The 17971-nt window shown below is 53.3% G+C and overlaps 6 protein-coding genes across 6 annotated transcripts; 3 read left to right on the forward strand and 3 right to left on the reverse strand.

The window, feature by feature from the left end:
* The first annotated feature begins 180 nt into the window (after positions 1-180).
* Positions 181-2951, forward strand: P153DRAFT_320931 (uncharacterized protein). The gene is made up of 2 exons (XM_033665127.1): positions 181-1918; positions 1981-2951. The coding sequence occupies exons 1-2, from the start codon at positions 419-421 to the stop codon at positions 2737-2739; spliced, it is 2259 nt and encodes a 752-aa protein (XP_033521683.1). The 5' UTR covers positions 181-418; the 3' UTR covers positions 2740-2951.
* A 102-nt stretch (positions 2952-3053) lies between these two features.
* Positions 3054-6114, reverse strand: P153DRAFT_320933 (DAO-domain-containing protein). The gene is made up of 5 exons (XM_033665128.1): positions 5885-6114; positions 5169-5813; positions 4856-5115; positions 3491-4807; positions 3054-3430 (listed from the first exon to the last, which is right to left on the reverse strand). Exons 2-5 carry the CDS (start codon positions 5675-5677, stop codon positions 3342-3344), a joined length of 2175 nt encoding a protein of 724 aa, XP_033521684.1. The 5' UTR covers positions 5678-5813; positions 5885-6114; the 3' UTR covers positions 3054-3341.
* A 360-nt stretch (positions 6115-6474) lies between these two features.
* Positions 6475-9839, reverse strand: P153DRAFT_424563 (uncharacterized protein). Its single transcript, XM_033672493.1, has 5 exons — positions 9507-9839; positions 9125-9443; positions 7918-9067; positions 7785-7868; positions 6475-7674 (listed from the first exon to the last, which is right to left on the reverse strand). The coding sequence occupies exons 1-5, from the start codon at positions 9556-9558 to the stop codon at positions 6694-6696; spliced, it is 2586 nt and encodes an 861-aa protein (XP_033521685.1). The 5' UTR covers positions 9559-9839; the 3' UTR covers positions 6475-6693.
* A 1027-nt stretch (positions 9840-10866) lies between these two features.
* On the reverse strand, positions 10867-12180 carry P153DRAFT_368608 (mitochondrial acetolactate synthase-like protein small subunit). The gene is made up of 2 exons (XM_033668552.1): positions 11185-12180; positions 10867-11129 (listed from the first exon to the last, which is right to left on the reverse strand). The coding sequence occupies exons 1-2, from the start codon at positions 12068-12070 to the stop codon at positions 11029-11031; spliced, it is 987 nt and encodes a 328-aa protein (XP_033521686.1). The 5' UTR covers positions 12071-12180; the 3' UTR covers positions 10867-11028.
* A 115-nt stretch (positions 12181-12295) lies between these two features.
* Positions 12296-14657, forward strand: P153DRAFT_368610 (uncharacterized protein). The gene is made up of 8 exons (XM_033668553.1): positions 12296-12614; positions 12667-12822; positions 13023-13044; positions 13108-13160; positions 13212-13376; positions 13425-13633; positions 13682-14267; positions 14315-14657. The coding sequence occupies exons 1-8, from the start codon at positions 12318-12320 to the stop codon at positions 14336-14338; spliced, it is 1512 nt and encodes a 503-aa protein (XP_033521687.1). The 5' UTR covers positions 12296-12317; the 3' UTR covers positions 14339-14657.
* A 281-nt stretch (positions 14658-14938) lies between these two features.
* P153DRAFT_398648 (mitochondrial aconitate hydratase-like protein) lies at positions 14939-17793 on the forward strand (the record flags this gene model as incomplete). Its single annotated transcript, XM_033671661.1, has 6 exons — positions 14939-15006; positions 15121-15525; positions 15636-16016; positions 16066-16149; positions 16199-16705; positions 16765-17793. Exons 1-6 carry the CDS (start codon positions 14962-14964, stop codon positions 17791-17793), a joined length of 2451 nt encoding a protein of 816 aa, XP_033521688.1. The 5' UTR covers positions 14939-14961.
* Between the last annotated feature and the right edge of the window lie 178 nt (positions 17794-17971).

Here is a 17971-nt window from a genome sequence, read left to right on the forward strand (position 1 = left end):
GCGGCTGAGGCTGAGCAAGTGACATCGGATAGAGTAGTTTACACAAATGATGTTTCAGTCATGCAATTGGCTCGGTATTGGCCCCAGCCCGAACGAAGGAGGTACTTCATTAGCCGCTTGCTTATGGACAGGCATCAGCGGGATCGCTCATGGCTGGCCTGAGCTAAATTGAGATTAGGAGTCAAAGCTCATTGTTTCTCAGCTGTTGTTAACACTTGAGCTCTCCCTTCTTCTTCTCTAGAACGTTGTCTGGATTCTAAGGGTTCAGCAACATCCACTACCTTCTTTACCAGGTCTCCAGTTTTTGTTTATTCATTATCGGCTATATATGCAGCCTTAGTCAGTCGTTGATTGTTTTCGCTGCAGCAAAGCGTCGCATATTTTGTTCGTCAATACCGATTGACAATTCCAGACGACTATGTTAAGCCGCGGGCTATTACTCGCCTTGGTGGCGTATGTCGCTGCTCAGTCTAGCAGTGATGGCGAGCCCTGTGAAGCAATCGCATCCGCTCAGTCCTCCGGAAGAGAAACCTTTCCTGCCAAAACTGCCTTCGATTGTTTAAACTCAGTACCCGTAGACCTGGAAGGTAACGCCGCATTGATCGACGAGCTCAAGGAAGTGTGGAAAGTGCAATCAGAACACGATTGGCTGAAGAATCCGGGGGAGGACTGGGAGTACGGGGCTCTCGACATAGACGCCGAATTGAACAAGATCAAGAAGAACCTTGGCTCTTATCGGAGCGAATATGCTGTTCAGCTCGCCATCCAAAACATCACCATCCGCACAGGCAATTTTCACTTCAATTATCGACCAGATATCTTAAGTGTATTCCAGTTCGAACGCCAGTTCGATATTGCGTCCATATCGTCCAATGGAACATCGCTTCCAAAATTATACGTATATCAAGATGTCAAAGCTCTGGCAGACGGCCGCAGCGACGTCTCGGAGTTCAGCGAGATCAACGGACAGGACCCATATGATTTCCTCAAATCAACTTTCTATTCGCAATACATTGACTCAGATGGCCAAATGAACGCCATGTTTGCCACTGGCGATACCGAGAGCACTGGTGTGTTTGCAAGCCAGGCGAAATATGATGGACCCTACACCAATGTTACCTGGGCCAATGGCACAACGAAATCTTTCCGAAACACTGCGATTACACAGCAGACATTCCGGATGGTCATAGATGGGCCATCGTTCTTCAGCAATTTTTGCACTGGTTTACTCAGCGGCGCTAGTATTACCGGAGCCAACAAGAACAAGGTACCTATCGCTCCACGCGCTCCCGGACCGATCCCGCGAATTCCTTCAAACGTCTATCACCTCCGAAACAAACGTCAAAGTATTCCAGAAGGCGGCAACTACACCGATGCCACTGTTGCCAGCGAGGCTAGCAGTGGCGCTGTAGCTGGCTATTTCCTGAGTGGCAACGGATACGACGATGTTGCTGTGCTCAAGATTATCTCTTTCAGCGACCCTTCCGATGAGGAAGCCGAGGGATATGACTTCAACAACGAATTTCAAACAACCGTGAAAGAGTTCCTCGCCAAATCCATACGCGCAAAGAAACAAAAACTCATCATAGATCTGCGCGAGAATGGAGGAGGTGATACTTCACTTTTGCTCGACACGTTTATGCAGTTGTTCCCTGATATGGAACCTTTCTCAGGCCAGCGATACCGGGCTACCGATGCGTGGATCAAGATTGGCAATGCTGTCAACGAAATACACAACGACCAATCCAAAGTCCGCAAGTTCCAGAAGCTTACGGAATCCTCGCTTGATAACTACTACCGATACTGGGCTTGGTGGGAGTTTCGAACAGCTGAAGGTGATAACTTCGACAGCTGGGACCAATTCAACGGGCCTCTCCTGCTAAATTCTGACAACTTGACCGTAACGATGCGCTACAACGTACGTATACACCCTCCACCCACTTCCTCTCCCACCCTTAACAAAATACTAACAACACCCAGTACTCCAACACAAACGATGTATCCATCCGCTCCTCCGGCTTCGACTTCACCAACGCAACCAACCGCGCAACCCCCTTCTCCAGCGAAAACGTCGTAATGTTCACCGACGCCATGTGCGGCTCCTCCTGCGCCTCCTTCCACGAAGAGCTCAAAAACATCGCCGGCGTCCGCGCCGTCACCGTCGGCGGCCGCCCAGAAAACAAGCCCATCCAAACCATCACCGGCACCAAAGGCGGCGAAGTAGTCCCGCTCATCGACTTCCCAAAATTCGCCTTCGGCCTACTCAACATCTCCTCAGACCTAGGCCTCAAAACCATCTCCGCCACCGACGCCACGCTCTCCAAACTCGCAAACTCGTCGCAAATCGCTATCAGGGCCGGCGACTCGTCCAGCCGCGCGCAGAGCCAGGACCAGATTCGAAAGGGTGATAGCACGGGCACTCCGCTGCAGTTCATCTACGAGGCCAGCGACTGCAGGATCTTCTACACGCCTGTTACGTTTTCCGACCCCGACGCTGCGTGGAAACAGGCGTTTGACGCGTGGCAGAATAATCAGAACTGTGTCGCTGGCTCCACGGGCCATAAGAGCTCCATATCAGGCGGGTACAAGCCGTTTGGCGTCAAGTCGTTGAGCGACGCGGATCAGCCTGATGAGCCCGCGAGTGGGGATGGTGCGAGTACATCGAATTCTGCGCATGGGGCGAGGGTTAGTGGGGTGGTGGGCGTGCTTGCTGTGGCGGTTGCGGCGTTGATGATGTAGGTGTGGATGTGGGTGTGAGGGGATTTTGGAAAGTGGGTTCTTTGGCGTGGCGTTTGCTGCGGTTTATCTTTTTAATTTACGATTTTGGAGAGGGAAAGGACTGGGAGGAGAGGAGAGGATTGTACAATATGATACCACGCACAGTACCTGCTGTTGCGAAACAAAACGCATCGCAACGAGATGCGACGCGACGAATATCAGAATTATTCACGACATGTTACTCTCAGTGATGTATACTTGAATACCAATGTGCCAGCCATGCTTGACCGGACTCTATCAACACACTTCACTAAGGTACCAGAAAAACGTTTTCGGAGCTAGATACGAGTTGCTCTATTATTCCGCAACGTAGAGTGGGAGAGGATATATACAAAGCCTACGACACGTAGGCTGTCATAACATAGGTTTATCTAGTCCTACCAACGCAGCGCGCACTCAGACACCCAACGCGACCAAACACACCAACGGCTATGCTACAACAACAATATACAAAGAGACGCGAAGAGGCGTAGATAAGCCATACTCAATCCTAAGACCAAGAATCACGCCAGATCAATCTCTCCCGAGGGCGAAGACAAAAAGTTAGAGAAGCAGCGGGCGACCTATTTATTCGCCTCCGAGTTCCTGCCAACAACCGGGTTATGGCCCTTGGGGTACTTTGAGTCGGACTCGAGCAGCTCATCGGGTTTATCTAGAAAGAACTGATTCAGCGCGATCCCAAAGGAGAACATATGTGCGCAATGCAACTCACCATGGCGGGCATAGAGATGGTACTCCTCGTCCTCGTACTTGCCGACGTGGCCGGACTCGACATCCTTACGTGTGAGCTTGAGCTTGTTCTTGGGCAGGCCCATGGAGCCCAGGAAATGGACTGAGTTCTTCCACTCGACCTCCTTGCGCTTGGCGTCCCACTTTAGCTCCTCGCTCATGATGTCGATGACCTTGGGGAGCGCCTCGAGGGCTGCCTGTGCGTTTAGGAAGGCTAGGCGCATGCGACGCGCGATCACGTCGGTGGCGGTTTGCGCGTACTCGTGTCTTACGCAGTAGCGCACTTCGCCGTCGATGAAGGGGTAGAGCTGGGAGATTCGGTTGCCGCGGACGGGGAAGCGCTGCTCGGTGGGTGATGAGAGCGCGGCGACGGTCCATGCGCGGTCACCGTAGGCCTGGCACAGGTATTTGGCTACATCGGTCTCGAGGCCGTAGTGCTGGATCAGGTTGATGAAGAGTGTCTTGGAGTAGCCGTGGGCACCGACGAGTCTGACGCGGTGCGTTTGGCAGGCGCCGTCGAGAGGAGCCTCGTCCTTGACTTGGGTTCCGCTGACGAGAGGCGCGTTTGACAGGGGCTGAGATGCTAGACCAAACTCCTTGATCGCTTCATCGACAGTCTCTTCAGCCATTTGACGGTACGTGGTCCACTTGCCACCAGAGCAAGTCAACAAACCGGAGGGGGATGTGGTAACAAGATGGTTGCGGACGAGGCCCTCTGTCTTGCTAGCTTTGGGGTCACGAACAAGGGGACGGATACCAGACCATGCAGCCAGCACGTCGCCACGCCTGACCTCGATTTCTGGCTTGAGGTAGCGTTTCACTTCCTTGAGGATCCAGTCGATCTCGTCTTCACCCGCAACTGGGTTCTGGGTGATGTCGCAGGCGGTGTCGGTTGTACCCGCAATTGTGTTTCCCTGCCATGGCAGGAAGAAGATGACACGGCCGTCAGAGGTGTTCGGGTCGATAAGACCCATGTTCGCAGGGCTGTAGAATCCAGGGAGAATGATGTGAACACCGGAGCTGGGGGCGACGATTTCCTCAACCGACTGGTCATCCATCTTGCGGATCGAGTCTGTGAAAGGTCCAGTAGCGTTGATGATACCCTTGGCTTTGATGGTGAATTCCTCCGACTTCTTGCCGTTCATTTCGGCGATGCAGTCCTTGGCGCGTGCACCGTTGAGACGTCCACTGGCATCCTTTTCCAGGCTTGTGATTTCAAGATGGCTCACAATCGTGGCACCGTACAGCGCGGCCGTCATGGCGAGGGAGACGTTCATGCGGGAATCGTTGTGTGCGCCATCTGGCAGATGTCAGTTGTGAATTTAAAACAGACAAACAAAAAGCCCACCGTAGTAAACTAGAGCTCCAACCAGGTCGTCTGGCTTCAACATGGGAAAGGCATCGAGAGCCTTGCTCTTTGTCAAGAAGTACGAGCTCTCAATGTTCTCCGAGCCAGCGAGGAAATCATAAAACTTTGTGCCAGCCCAGAAGTACGGTGCTTGCCACCACTTCTGGATGGGAATCATGATAGGAAGCCATTGGGAGAGATGCGGCGCGGTGTCCAAGAAGTAACGACGCTCACGGAGAGCCTCGACGACAAGTGCGTATCTGCGCAGTTGAATCAGCTTCCATAGTGGAAAACGCCGTTTTGCAAAACGTACTGGTTGTAATCCAAGTTCCAGACAGCCTTCTCCAGGTATCGCACACCTCCGTGCACCAACTTGGTACTCTTGCTGCTGGTGCCACTGCTGAAGTCATCGCGCTCGACGAGCGCAACCTTCAATCCTCTCGTGACAGCATCAAGCGCGATGCCTGCTCCCGTTGCACCACCACCGATGATCAGGAGATCATAAGGCTCATCCTCTGGCTTCGCCGCCGGCGTTGTGGAGTTGCCACCAAGCCACTTCTTCGCCTTGTCGACGCTGCCAGCAATGCCACCAGCGCTGCGCTGCAACTCAGCGAGCTGCTCCCCGCGAGACTTGACGTTGGGGAACGAAGGCGGGCGAAAGACGCCGCCCTCGCCATATGTCGGTGGAGGGACCGCCGCGGCCTCTGCGCCAGGAATGTTCTGAGGACGGTAGGTGAAGTACAGCGCCGTGCTGCCAGCTACACCCGCGCCAGCCGTGTAGAGCAGCGGCTTGATGAAGCGACTTGATCTCCGAGCAGCCATGATGAGCAGCCGAGTGTGTAGCTAATCTCTCTCTCTCTCTCTCTTTCCTCCAAAAGGGGGTATAAAACGTAGAATAACCGTGGTAGAGATGTAAACCAAATAATATCTCAATACTAAAAGAATTGCTACAAGAGCGCTTCAATACACGCGTCAGTCAGTCAGCCCGCCCGAGCAAAACACAAACGCGCCCGCCGCCCCCGCACATACCTGGAATACACACTACAACAGCATCGTGAGCCGTAAGCTCGACCGTACAAATTCTTCCAGAGACTTGTAGGAGGGACCGGGTGGAGCCCAGAGACTTGATATGACGTCTCGGTGGATCTTCAACCCCGATGGCGCTGCTGTGGACATGACTTCGAAAACAGTGGACCAAGAGAGCTGCCCCATTGCGACCCGAATCGCGAGCTTCAGCAAATCACACCCTCCAACATCCGACACATGGGGTTTATGGTGTGAGCCAGGCAGCTTGTCCCGCCACCCCTCTTCTCTCCACCCTTTCCCACACGTCAAACCGGGGCAGGCAACTCTTCCGAAGCCATCGCGATGCTGTCTTGCGACCCCACGGAAGATCGCCATTCGCCCCCACGTTCGGCACGCCGGCAGCGCAGAGCCTCACCCTTGCTCTTATTCGAGGAAAAATACAGACAGATGACTTCTCCAGACTGCTTCCGCACGCGCAAACGCGGAGTCGCTCGACTTGAATGCGCGCCACGTCCGATCGGAGTACTACGAGGGATGATTTGTCGATGATTTGTTGCTTAGTGATATACCAAAGTCGAGCCACATGAATCATGCCTTGTTTGAGGTAATTGTCTTCTCGACTTTAGGTATAAATTATCTAGCGCGTCTCGACGGTGTGCAGATTCCAGCTGCAAATCCCGCTCCCAGGGCCAATCGTGCCCCAATCGTCTCAAATGTCCATCCAAATTACCGATAAAGCGAAAGGATAATAATATACAACAACAAAAACGCTAAGAATCAGAAGACCCTGCCAATCATTAGATCCTCCCCCATTACACCCGCAATACCCACAACAACAGCAAGATATCCAACCCCAGAACCGCCGCAACAATCGCCCAGACAGCACTTTGATGCACCCACCCCAACTTCTCATTTCTCGTGCGCATACTGAGCACTGCAACAATGCACAACAGCATCGTACTGACTGTGCCGAAAATAACTCCCACGTCAACAACGCCACGCTCCTTCTTGCGACTCGTCATCGTCATGAGGCTCAGAATGAGGTCGATGACAACGGCCGTGGCAAGAGAAGTACAGTAAAACCGCAGCTTCGTCATCTCAGCCTTGTGCTGTCGAGTTTCCAGCTCAGTGAGCAGCGATCTCCGCTCCTGGAGGACTTCGGCGTCGTGGTGAGGATCGCGTAACGAACGGAAGAGACCACTGAAGTAGCTCCCGTGCGACGGCTTACGCTTGCCGGAGGATATTGTTCCGTACGTTCTCGATGCACCGACAGGCGATTGATCTACGGTATCTTCGTCGTCCGTTGTCGCATCATCGGCCGCGGAGAGCAGTGATTCCTCATCAGCTCGGTCGCTCATACCGAACAGCTTTTTCGTCGACTTCACCCATGCTTCGATAATCTCCTGACCGGGAAATTTGACTGTAGCGTTTGGGTCGACGTATATAAAATACCCTTCCTCCTCGTCTTCGGGATGATCATACTCATTCCAGTAGCGCTGCTCGGGTTCCGCATCTGCATGGACAATTGGTGGGGGATAGTCAGAATATGGCTTGCGATGTTTCTTTCTAAAGGCCTGGAGTGACGGCGGATCCACGAAATCATATACTGAAGTTGAGGAGGATTCTTCCGCACGGGAATGTAGAGGACTCGATTGTCCATCAACCGAAGTGTTGGACGCGGATGCAAGAGCAGAAGAGTCGCAGTGAGAGCCGCTGTTACTGCTTCCTGTCTTGCGACTACGCTTTCTGGCTGGTTCAGGTAACTTTCGAATATCCTTGTCCAAGAGAGGCATCTATTTTGTGTTAGATAACTGATCATAGTGTCTCGAGATGATTCTAGCAGTTTGTTGATGCACAAACTATTCGATGTTTCTCGCAAAACAAAGGGAAAATGCTAACTTACCCATATTGGTGCCGTCATAGAATTCGGCTTGCAGCATGTCCACACGGCATGTGTTTCCACAGAAAATCCACGAACACGTTCAACCTGCACATGTTAGAAAAGGATGTGAGCAGAGTGATGAATCCACACATACCAAATGACTTCCATCCAAAATTGGAATGAGTGATGTTGCCTGACTGCTTTCTCGACGAACCTCGAGAATAGCATGAGGAAACTCGATCGACCTTGATCTTGCTGCGAGTGCCCAGTCATCCTTCTCCAAATCCTTGTGGAGGGAGTCCTTCATAAACACATCCCTGTCCAAGGTTGCCCAACTCCCTCCCATGTAGTTGTTGTGGAGTCCGACAAATCTTGTGCGTTTTGAAACGATACCAGCGATGGGCTTGATATCTTTATGCTCCGTCAGCCACTGTCGGACAGCGGATGGGTCTTGAGCAACATTAGCTTTTGATTTCGTCTGGTTCTCTAACAGCTTCTCAGCAGGTATCTGAGTCGAAGTGTCCAAAAAGGTTGGCACGAAATTACGCTTCAATCTCGCTGTCATTACTTTGTCCGACAGCTGTTCCTGCAGATCTGTACCAGCGCGGATGACTACTGCCGCATCACTAGACGAGACGCATCGCACATTGCCAGCAGCTTTGATCCCGATATTTCCCTTGGTAGCCTCGCTAGAACCAATCGTGCTTGCGTTTTGTTTCATAGCAAATGATTCTGCATAGTCCAAAACGACAAGACTGACGTCGTCATCTTTTTCAGAGTGTTTATCAAGATTTGTGCTCGAGGACTGACGGCTGGTTGGCGCATAGGCATGATTTTTGCGGGACCGGTTTTTGCTGTTGCCAGTGAAAAGGCGCATATGTTGATGTAGTAAAATCCGGACCTGATCAACATTTTCGGGATGGATCCAATACGTTGCCTTGTTCCCACCATCACCTAATGGGACTGAAGACAAAGCCAGATCGAGGTCTAGTGTATCTCCCTGCGCAATGATCTTAGAGAGACGCGCAGCGGGCGATTGGGCGTTAGTATTCTCATTGTGAGGCGCAGATGCCCCATCGCCGTCAAAGATTGAGCGAAGCGTGTCGAGAACATCAATGTATTGATCGAGCAGGTATCCTAGATTCAGCTGAAAGAAACTGTCTGGACGGCTACTGATATCTTGCTTGAAGGTGTAATCGAGCTCTCTATCCTTCGTCCAACGTCTGTATTTTTTTAGTATCTTTGTGAAGCCTGTTCGCTGAGCTACTTGAAAGCGCGAGAGTGAGCGTATTTCTTCGGCGATCCTGTCTCATGTTAGCGACTAAATACCAGCAATGCCCAAAGCAAGGAGAATTGCGTACTTGGCTACATCCGCATCTATCTTCGCATATCTCTCTACTGTTCTGATAGGAAGTCGAGCGCCTGGCGTATCACTGGGTCGCTTTGCGCGTTGCTGGTCCAGTGTGTTGCTTATGTGATCTAACCTCCTCTCAATTTCTCCACTCTTACTCCGCACGAAGAGATTGATGCGGTCGTGTTGGGTCTGTAGGACTTTCAAAAAGGTATCGCCGAAGACTCGCTCGCTGGTTCCGCCCTGGCCTGGGATGGACACGGCCCTATTCGTGCCCGGTGTGGTGTGGTGCTTGATGAGGTCTTTGAGGTAGTCGTAGTCGATGTTGTCTGGGTCGCGTTGTTGTTAGTCTGTGACCGAATTGTTAGCGGAGGTATGCCGGCACTACTCACAATGGCCCCATTCCGGAATTGACCTTTGGCGCAAGGTATCACCGTACTTCATATCCTATGATGTTGTATAAGAACCAAACGGTAGGTTTCGATTGAGAAAGTGAGTATCTTTGCGCGTTGTTACGCGACGGAGGCGACCAAACTATAGATATGTCAGATTGAGAAACAAGATAGCACTGTGACCGTTTGATTGCAGCCGGCGCAATTATGGATAAGGAGATGCGTATGACGGAGGGCTCACCGTGTGCTGCGACTGGAGAGCGATGGCAATGCGCAATGTGAGATTGTGAGAGATCCACTGCCGAGATGTCACTGCGGGTGACGTAGATGTGGGACTGTTGTGGCTGACGAAGCACCGCGTAAACGATGAAGACACAAACAACGAGTGAGACAGCGACACGCGCTTGTATATAAACTCTATCACACTTGTAGGTGACAAGATGAAGGAGGAAATGACATCGGCCAATACCCGTGGCTTGTTTCGTGCTGCCGCAGCGGCACAAGCAAGTTCTTGCTGCACGAAACCGCCCGCGGAGATCATTCCTGATTCTTCGCTTGGCAACCAACAATCCGGAGTGGGAGTATTGGACCTTGCTTTGCACCTCGTATTTGCGAACTTGGAATTCACCACACAGCTAAAGACATACAACTCTGCGTATAACACCACTTCGTCAGAGCGACAATTCTTGCTCCAAGTGAGAGCTGTTGTCTGCAGAACAGTTCAAGGATCAAACGCCTTGCTGTCGGAGGATTCCTCCGACTACCTATGAGCATTCGTGATGGCCCTCCATATGCATCAACACGAGAATTTCTCAACACTAAGACACAGTCAGCTGTCGAAGGAAGTTATCCATACAAAAACTTCAGTGCTGTTGCAACCGTATGACACGAATAAAACGCTACTGGTTGTTGAGTTCAGAACTTTCATCCAAGTCTGATCGCTTGCATCCTCTGACCCACCTCGCCATCCATCCTTCTCCATCCCATCGCAAACGTGGTCCGGCTCGATGCACGTCAGTATCCATGAGGATAAGATCAGCAAACTATATCAGGGTCGCAATGTTGGTCTCCAGATGGGGTACCACACTTTATGTTCAACACAAAGCGTTCGCAGGATATCACGACGCATACGAGGATGTCGTGTGCTTACCTGCCAGAAGAACTTTAGTTTTGCTGCAGTGGCTGACCGACTAGGAACATGCATGAACGTCTTCTTGATTGGCTCCGTAAAATTTACCTCTTTGAGCCGGAGCATGGAGCACCTGTCGCAATGTGGTATATGCAGGCGCAAGCCTTGTGTCACTCCAATGTGTATAGTTTCACCGTGGACACATGTTCAAAAGTCATTTGGCAAGTCTGTGGGAAGAGGGTCAAGTGCATGCAGCGTTGAGTCGCCAGCATATGGACGAGTTAATCAGATTGTCCTTTTGAACGCCAAACTGAAGTAAGTCTTACACATAAATCACACCACTTGCACATATTCGACTCTCAGGGACACTTTCTACCGGTTCATCGCTGGAACCTAGCCGGGGGGAAGCAGGCTACTATCGACGACATCCTCGGCGTCCTTGTGGTCGACATCCTCCGTTGCGTGGAGTGGGGAGCGCGGGAGGGCCATGAGGCCTGCACGACGGTTAGCATAGACGTTCTTGGCTGGAAAAAGCAAAGGTATACTGACCCGTCCTGGCGGATTCCAAGATACCAAAAGGAGCAATAAGCTTCATGAACGAATCGATCCTGTTTGGCTTTGCCGAGACCTCCACAACGCAGTTGTTTGTGCTAATGTCCAGAACCTTTCCTCCAAACTGATGTGTCATGAAGGTAATGGCGCGCAGATGCTCCGACTTGTGTCGTAGCGCCTGACTGACGGCGAGGTTGCTTGGGTGGAAGTCCTTCTTCAACGAATCACGAGCGGCCTCCTCCGCATACGTGTGGCGTTCCTCTTCTGTCCAGTCGTCCATGTTCGGGCCCTCTTCCTCCTCGGGCGTCTGAGCCATCTCGCGGTGGTGGGCAAGCAGCTCCTCAAAGTACTCGGGGCCCAGGATGGAGATCTTGGCAAGCAACAGCTCGCGCTGGACCAACGGAGACTGCGTGTAGTCCAGCACTGCCCAGACGGGGACGAGATCCTCAAGCTGGCGACGGGCCTGCTCAACGATGCCATCTTGGCCCTGCAGCACAATGGTCATGCGGGAGAGGTCATCGACCTCGGTATTGCAGACGACCAAGCTGTCGATGTTGAAGCCGCGGGCCGCCAGAATTCCAGAGACGCGAGAGAGCACACCAGGCTCGTTCTGCACTAAGCAGTTGAGGATATGACGTTTTGGTGGAGCTTGGGACGGTAGAGGGGTCTCGTAGAGGATGCTGCTGACGGCAGCGGGCGCAGACCAGGCGGGAGGGCGGTCTTCCGTGGGGAGCGGTGCGATGCGACGGTGGAGCGCTTTGTATGCTATGGCTTGGGTCGACGAGTAGCTCGAGGCTCGTTGTTGCTGGCGGACGGCGCTCATGCATGGTCGATTGAGCAAGCTGCGCAGAGGCAGCGCCTGGAAAGCTCGGCACGATGCCATTGTGAGAGAGGCAGTCGCAGCGCAAGCAATTGAGCTGAGGTTGAAGGCGGTGCGCGGGCGAGTGAAGTGCGGAGGCGTCAAAGTGCCCCAGAAAGTGAATTGGAGCCGTCCGGAATTTGTGACTGGCTCCCCGATCATCGGCGGGCCAGAGCAAACGCGTGTCTTGGCGCGCCCTGCTTTTACTTTGCTCGCCTAAACCCAGACTCCAACCACGACACCCTAGCACTCGACTCCCAACACGCGCATCATGTCTGACGAACGCCGCCCCCGATCGCGCTTCGATAGCGAGGAGCCCGAACGCCCCGCACGCTCGCGCTTCGACACGGATCGCCGCTCCAGGTCGCCGTCGAGGAGAGAATCAGAGTCGCATCGCGCGCGCAGCCCAGTTGTGCGCGAGTCTCGCGAGGTCTCCGACGACCCCTCGGCGGCTGGCGGAACCAAAAACAAGGCGGCGGCGGCGGCAGCGGCAGCGGCGGCGAGGATCAACGCGCAGATTCAAGCGAAGAAAGGCATCCAGCATGTCGACGTGCCGCCCATTCGCTCTGTATGTTTTGCTACGCGTTGCTGCAACCACGCACGGCTGACACGAATCCCAGGCAGCTACTCCTCCCGTCCCCAAGTCGCCCAACATGAAGTCAGGCCAGGCCATCGCCGGCGAGACGTACCAGCAGGATGGAGACTTCATCAAGGACATTGAAATCAATGATCTGCGTAATCGTTACACACTGACCAAAGGACCAACTCAGAAACAGGTAAATCATACTTTTGTCGTTCACTGATTCGCCAGGATCTGGTCGTCTCTTCGTTGCAATGCTGTTCTTCAAGACAGTGTCGTAGGGCTGGAGACGGGCCCTCTGTTTGCGCGGCTCTCCTAGCAGAGAGTTGGAGCTCACTTGATCTTCTAGCTGCCCCACCCCCATTTATTATATGCTGACCCCGTTGTGACATCTAGATCAAAGACGAAACAGGCGCCGGTACGCACACCCCGAGAAACATTGACTTGATCGTTTAGTACAGTCTGCTTATACATACGCAAGATGTCACAACGCGAGGCGAATACTACCCTGATAAGAACATGGCCACTGTTGTTGTAAGTCTGGACAACTGCCCTCGACCTAGACTCGACTAATTCACTACGCAGAACCCACCTTTGTACCTCCGTGTTACCAGCACGTCCAAAGAGGGCCTCGACAAGGCCGTCAAGATGATTGAAGACATGATGACACAGGATCTACCTAACTTGGTCGACGAGCGTCGGTTCCGTCGCCGCGAGCCGGAGAACTTTGAGCGTGATGAATTTGGACGCGTATGTCTTCCAACCAATGGTGTGTTGAAATGTGCTGACACAAGACAGCGCAAATGGCCCGAAGAGAAGATTTCCGTAGGTCTTGAACCCATTAGCGGTTTTAACTTGCGAGCCCAGGTCGTCGGTCGCGGAGGTGACAATGTCAAATACATTCAACAAGAGACTAGCTGCAAGGTCCAGATCAAAGGTCGAGGTTCAGGCTTCATGGAGCCACAGAGCGGTCAGGAAAGCGATGAGCCCATGTACCTCCACATAGCGTTCGTGTCTTTCCTCTGCTTCTCACTACTTTCACTAATCATTACTAGTGGACCTCGTCCCGAAGGAGTGGAACGCGCCAAGCAGCTCGTGGATGAGCTTCTCGAAAAGGTAAAAGCCGACTACCAATCATTCAAGGATCGCCCGCCGCCAAATCGATTTGGCGACAGGGATAGCTACTCAAATGGACGACCAGGATACGGGGACCGTGGCGATCGTGGCGATCGCGATCGAAGCCAGAGCTATGGTTATGGAGGCGCAGGAGGCTATGGTGGGCAAGGGGGGCAGAACGGATATGGCGCTCAGAACGACGTCAAGTCGCCCATTGCTCCTGCGGATCAGAACGCCCAGGCAGCCGATTACAATGCTCAGTATGCTCAGTGGGCTGCTTACTACGCTCAGAACCCAAGCGAGGATCCCTATGCCGCATACGGCGGTTTCCAAGCAGTCATGGCTCAGTATACACAAGGATATGGCCAATATTACGGTCAAGGTTATGGTCAGACACAGTCTCCTGCACCCGGCGCTGGGGCTGGAGCACCACCGCCGCCTCCTTCGGAGCCTGCCCCACCAGGTTATGGGGCTGCCCCTCCGCCACCGCCCCCTGCTGGCTCGCCGTCAGGTGGCTACAGTGCGGTACGTACTCCCAAATTGGTTGTTCGATCTAAACTGACACGTAGTAGGTTCCGCCGCCGCCCGGTCTGTAAGTCTTTCGAAGCGTTTGAACGTTGCGCGCTGAATACATGCCTCGCCAAATGTGCCATCTCCGATTGACACTAGTTCGATTTTCCTTGAGATAGATGCTTGATGCTCTGGCGTAGCTTTGGCTTTGCCATGCCGCTAGATAAGTACAGTTTGAAACGACCGTGGGCTCACGCTGGCTCGGTCTCGTTATGTACGGTCTGTATGTTTCTTGTTTCGAAGAAGTCACTCAGTGTAATTAGATCTGTGACAAAAGTTCAGCGTTCATTCGACGACTTGGGGTTAGTGTAGTTGGGATATTAATTCAATTGCTCGGTCATCTCACCACTATATTCTCCTGTGAACTGGTCTGGTTTATGTATATTGACAGCCTCTTATTCTGACAGGAGATACAGAATTAGTCTCTCAATTCGTTACGTGCATTTCAAGATGTTTATATTTTGGAGCAACTGCCGTCAAAATCGTGAACAGCCATCCAAACGCTGATGACTTCCATCCTCGACATGATTGGACGCTGAGCTGCAGGGGTTCTCCAGAGTTTCGGCTGTCAAGTGCCGCGGACCGATCTCGCTCGTGCGTAGACATTTTTGTGCGCCTCCGACCTTGACGACCCAGACAAGTTTTCAAGATGCGGGCGCAAGTTTTCCGAGCCGGGCAGGTTGCCAACCGCGGAGTGAGTAGTACATCGACGCGAAATTGAATTTTCCCGCACAATTGCTGCCCTCAAATTCACGCCATCATCCCCACTTGCGGCGAACCTCGCAGTGCCAAAACTGATTCCTAACAGCCTCACCTCTTCTCCTCCCTCCGCCACCCGTCGACACTCTCCCGGAGATGTCTGGCCACAACGCACGATGTGCCGTCCGCCCACAACGTCGATCTCGCCTCGCGCACACCGCCGTACCCGAAGCTGCTCGCGCGCCTGGAGGAAGTGAGGAGAGTGCTGGGCTCGTCGAGACCATTGACGCTCGCGGAGAAGATTCTGTACTCGCATTTGGAGAGCCCGGAGGAGTCGCTGCTGTCCAATACCAATAATGGCCGGGATATTCGCGGCCAGGCCAACTTGAAGCTCAAGCCTGATCGTGTTGCGATGCAGGATGCGTCGGCGCAGATGGCGTTGCTGCAGTTTATGTCTTGTGGGCTGCCGTCTACGGCCGTGCCGGCGAGTATTCACTGTGATCATATGGTGGTGGTGTGTACTCCCTTTCTTAGTGTTTTCGACTTGGCTTTGAACGGGATGTGATTCTGGACTACCGAATCATCTGGTATATCATATTGAGCACCATGCTCACAATTCAACAGGGACAAAATGGCGCGGATGCGGACTTGCCAATTTCGATCAAGGAAAACAAAGAAGTCTTCGACTTTCTGGAGTCGGCGGCCAAGAAATACGGGATTGAGTTTTGGCCGCCTGGTGCGGGGATTATCCATCAGTCCGTGTTGGAGAACTACTCTGCTCCCGGTCTTATGATGCTGGGAACAGACAGTCACTCGCCAAACGCTGGCGGTCTGGGAGCCATTGTCATCGGTGTGGGTGGTGCGGACGCGGTTGATGCTCTCGTGGATGCGCCGTGGGAGCTGAAGGCGCCCAAGATTCTGGGTGTTAAGCTTGTTGGTGAGCTCAGTGGATGGACGTCTCCAAAGGACGTTATTCTGAGTCTGGCTGGCCAACTCACTGTCAGGGTATGTGGCAAACACCCTTCAGACCGTCCCAGACTAACACTCATTATAGGGAGGCACTGGATACATCATCGAGTACTTTGGACCCGGTGTTCAGACACTGAGCTGTACTGGCATGGCGACAATTTGCAATATGGTATTTTTATTCACCCCAGCGGCTTGTTATGACATGCTGACTTTTAAAGGGCGCTGAAGTCGGCGCGACTACCTCGCTTTTCCCCTTCTCTCCCGCTCACATTCCCTACCTCAACGCAACACATCGCGGACCGATTGCCCAAGCAGCCTCAGATATCGCAAAGCTGCCCATGCAACGCAACCTTCTGCGTGCCGATCCCGAAGCCGTCTACGACAAGGTCATCACCATCAACCTCTCCGAACTCGAGCCTCACATCAACGGACCCTTCACGCCTGACCTCTCGACGCCCTTGTCAAAGTTCAAGTCTGTCGTGGAAGAGAAGGACTGGCCTAGGACGTTCGGCGCAGGCCTGATTGGCAGCTGCACGAACAGCTCGTACCAGGACATGACCCGGTCTGAGGAGCTCGTCAAGCAAGCTTCTGCTGCTGGTCTGAAGCCCAAGGCGGACTTCTTCATCACGCCTGGCAGCGAACAGATTCGAGCAACTCTCGACCGTGATAACACTCTCTCGACGTTCTCTGCCGCCGGCGGGACCGTTCTGGCAAATGCTTGTGGGGTGAGTAGATATCCAATGGTGATAGTGTTTAGTGAGATATATACTGACATCTCGAAAAGCCCTGCATTGGACAGTGGACGCGCACCGACGGCATCAAGAAGGGCGAGGCCAACGCCATCCTGACCTCGTACAACCGCAACTTCCCCGGCCGCAACGACGGAAACCGCGCAACCATGAACTTCCTCGCCTCCCCTGAACTCATCACCGCAATGGCGTACTCGGGCGAAACGACATTCAACCCCATGACGGACAGCATCCCCACGCCCTCAGGCACACCCTTCAAGTTCTCCCCACCAAAGGGCTCCGACCTCCCCTCCTCCGGCTTCGCAACCGGAAACCCCGCCTTCCTCCCCACCCCCGGCATCCCGGACCCCACAGTAAACGTCCTCGTCTCCCCCACCTCCACACGCCTCGCCCTCCTCGACCCCTTCCCCCCCTTCCCCCCCACAGAGCTCACCTCCCTGCGCGTCCTCTACAAAGTAAAAGGCCAATGCACAACAGACACCATCTCCGCCGCTGGCCCCTGGCTAAAATACAAAGGCCACCTCCCCAACATCAGCGAAAACACTCTCATCGGCGCAGTCAACGCCGCTACCGATGAAGTAAACACCGCTTACGATATCGATGGCACGCAGTCTAGCATCCCCGCTCTCGCGAAGCGCTGGCGCGATAAAGGCCAGGAGTGGCTCGTCGTCGCGGAACACAATTACGGAGAGGGATCTGCCCGCGAACACGCTGCCCTCCAGCCAAGGTTCCTCGGCGGTCGTATCATCTTGGCTAAGTCGTTTGCGCGCATCCATGAGACGAATCTTAAGAAGCAGGGTATTGTCCCGCTGACGTTTGCGAATGAGGCGGATTATGATCTGCTGGATGCGTGTGATGAGGTGGCGACGCGCGGGTTGTTGGATGTCCTGCGTAGTGGGGGGCAGGGCGAGGTGGAGATTTTGCTTAAGAAGGGGGGCAGGGAGACGGTGGTTAGGACGAGGCATACGCTTAGTCGGGATCAGGCGGGGTTTGTGCTTGCGGGGAGTGCGCTGAATCTTTTGGCGATTAAGGGGGGGAGGGGGGAGGTGGAGAAGAGTGGGTAGAATTAGGTTTTTGGGGGGGAAAAGGATGGATGGGGAATTGATTGAGTTTTTGGAATGTCGGATTATTGGAATGTTTATGCATGTCAACACAACAGACCAGAGAAGGTAGAGGAGAGAAGATGTCAGTGATTATCAGGCAGTGAACAAATATCCAGTAATCAATCCACCTCTCCGTCTT

The sequence above is a fragment of the Dothidotthia symphoricarpi genome, assembly GCF_010015815.1.
Source record: "Dothidotthia symphoricarpi CBS 119687 unplaced genomic scaffold P153scaffold_15, whole genome shotgun sequence".
Taxonomy (NCBI): domain Eukaryota; kingdom Fungi; phylum Ascomycota; class Dothideomycetes; order Pleosporales; family Dothidotthiaceae; genus Dothidotthia; species Dothidotthia symphoricarpi.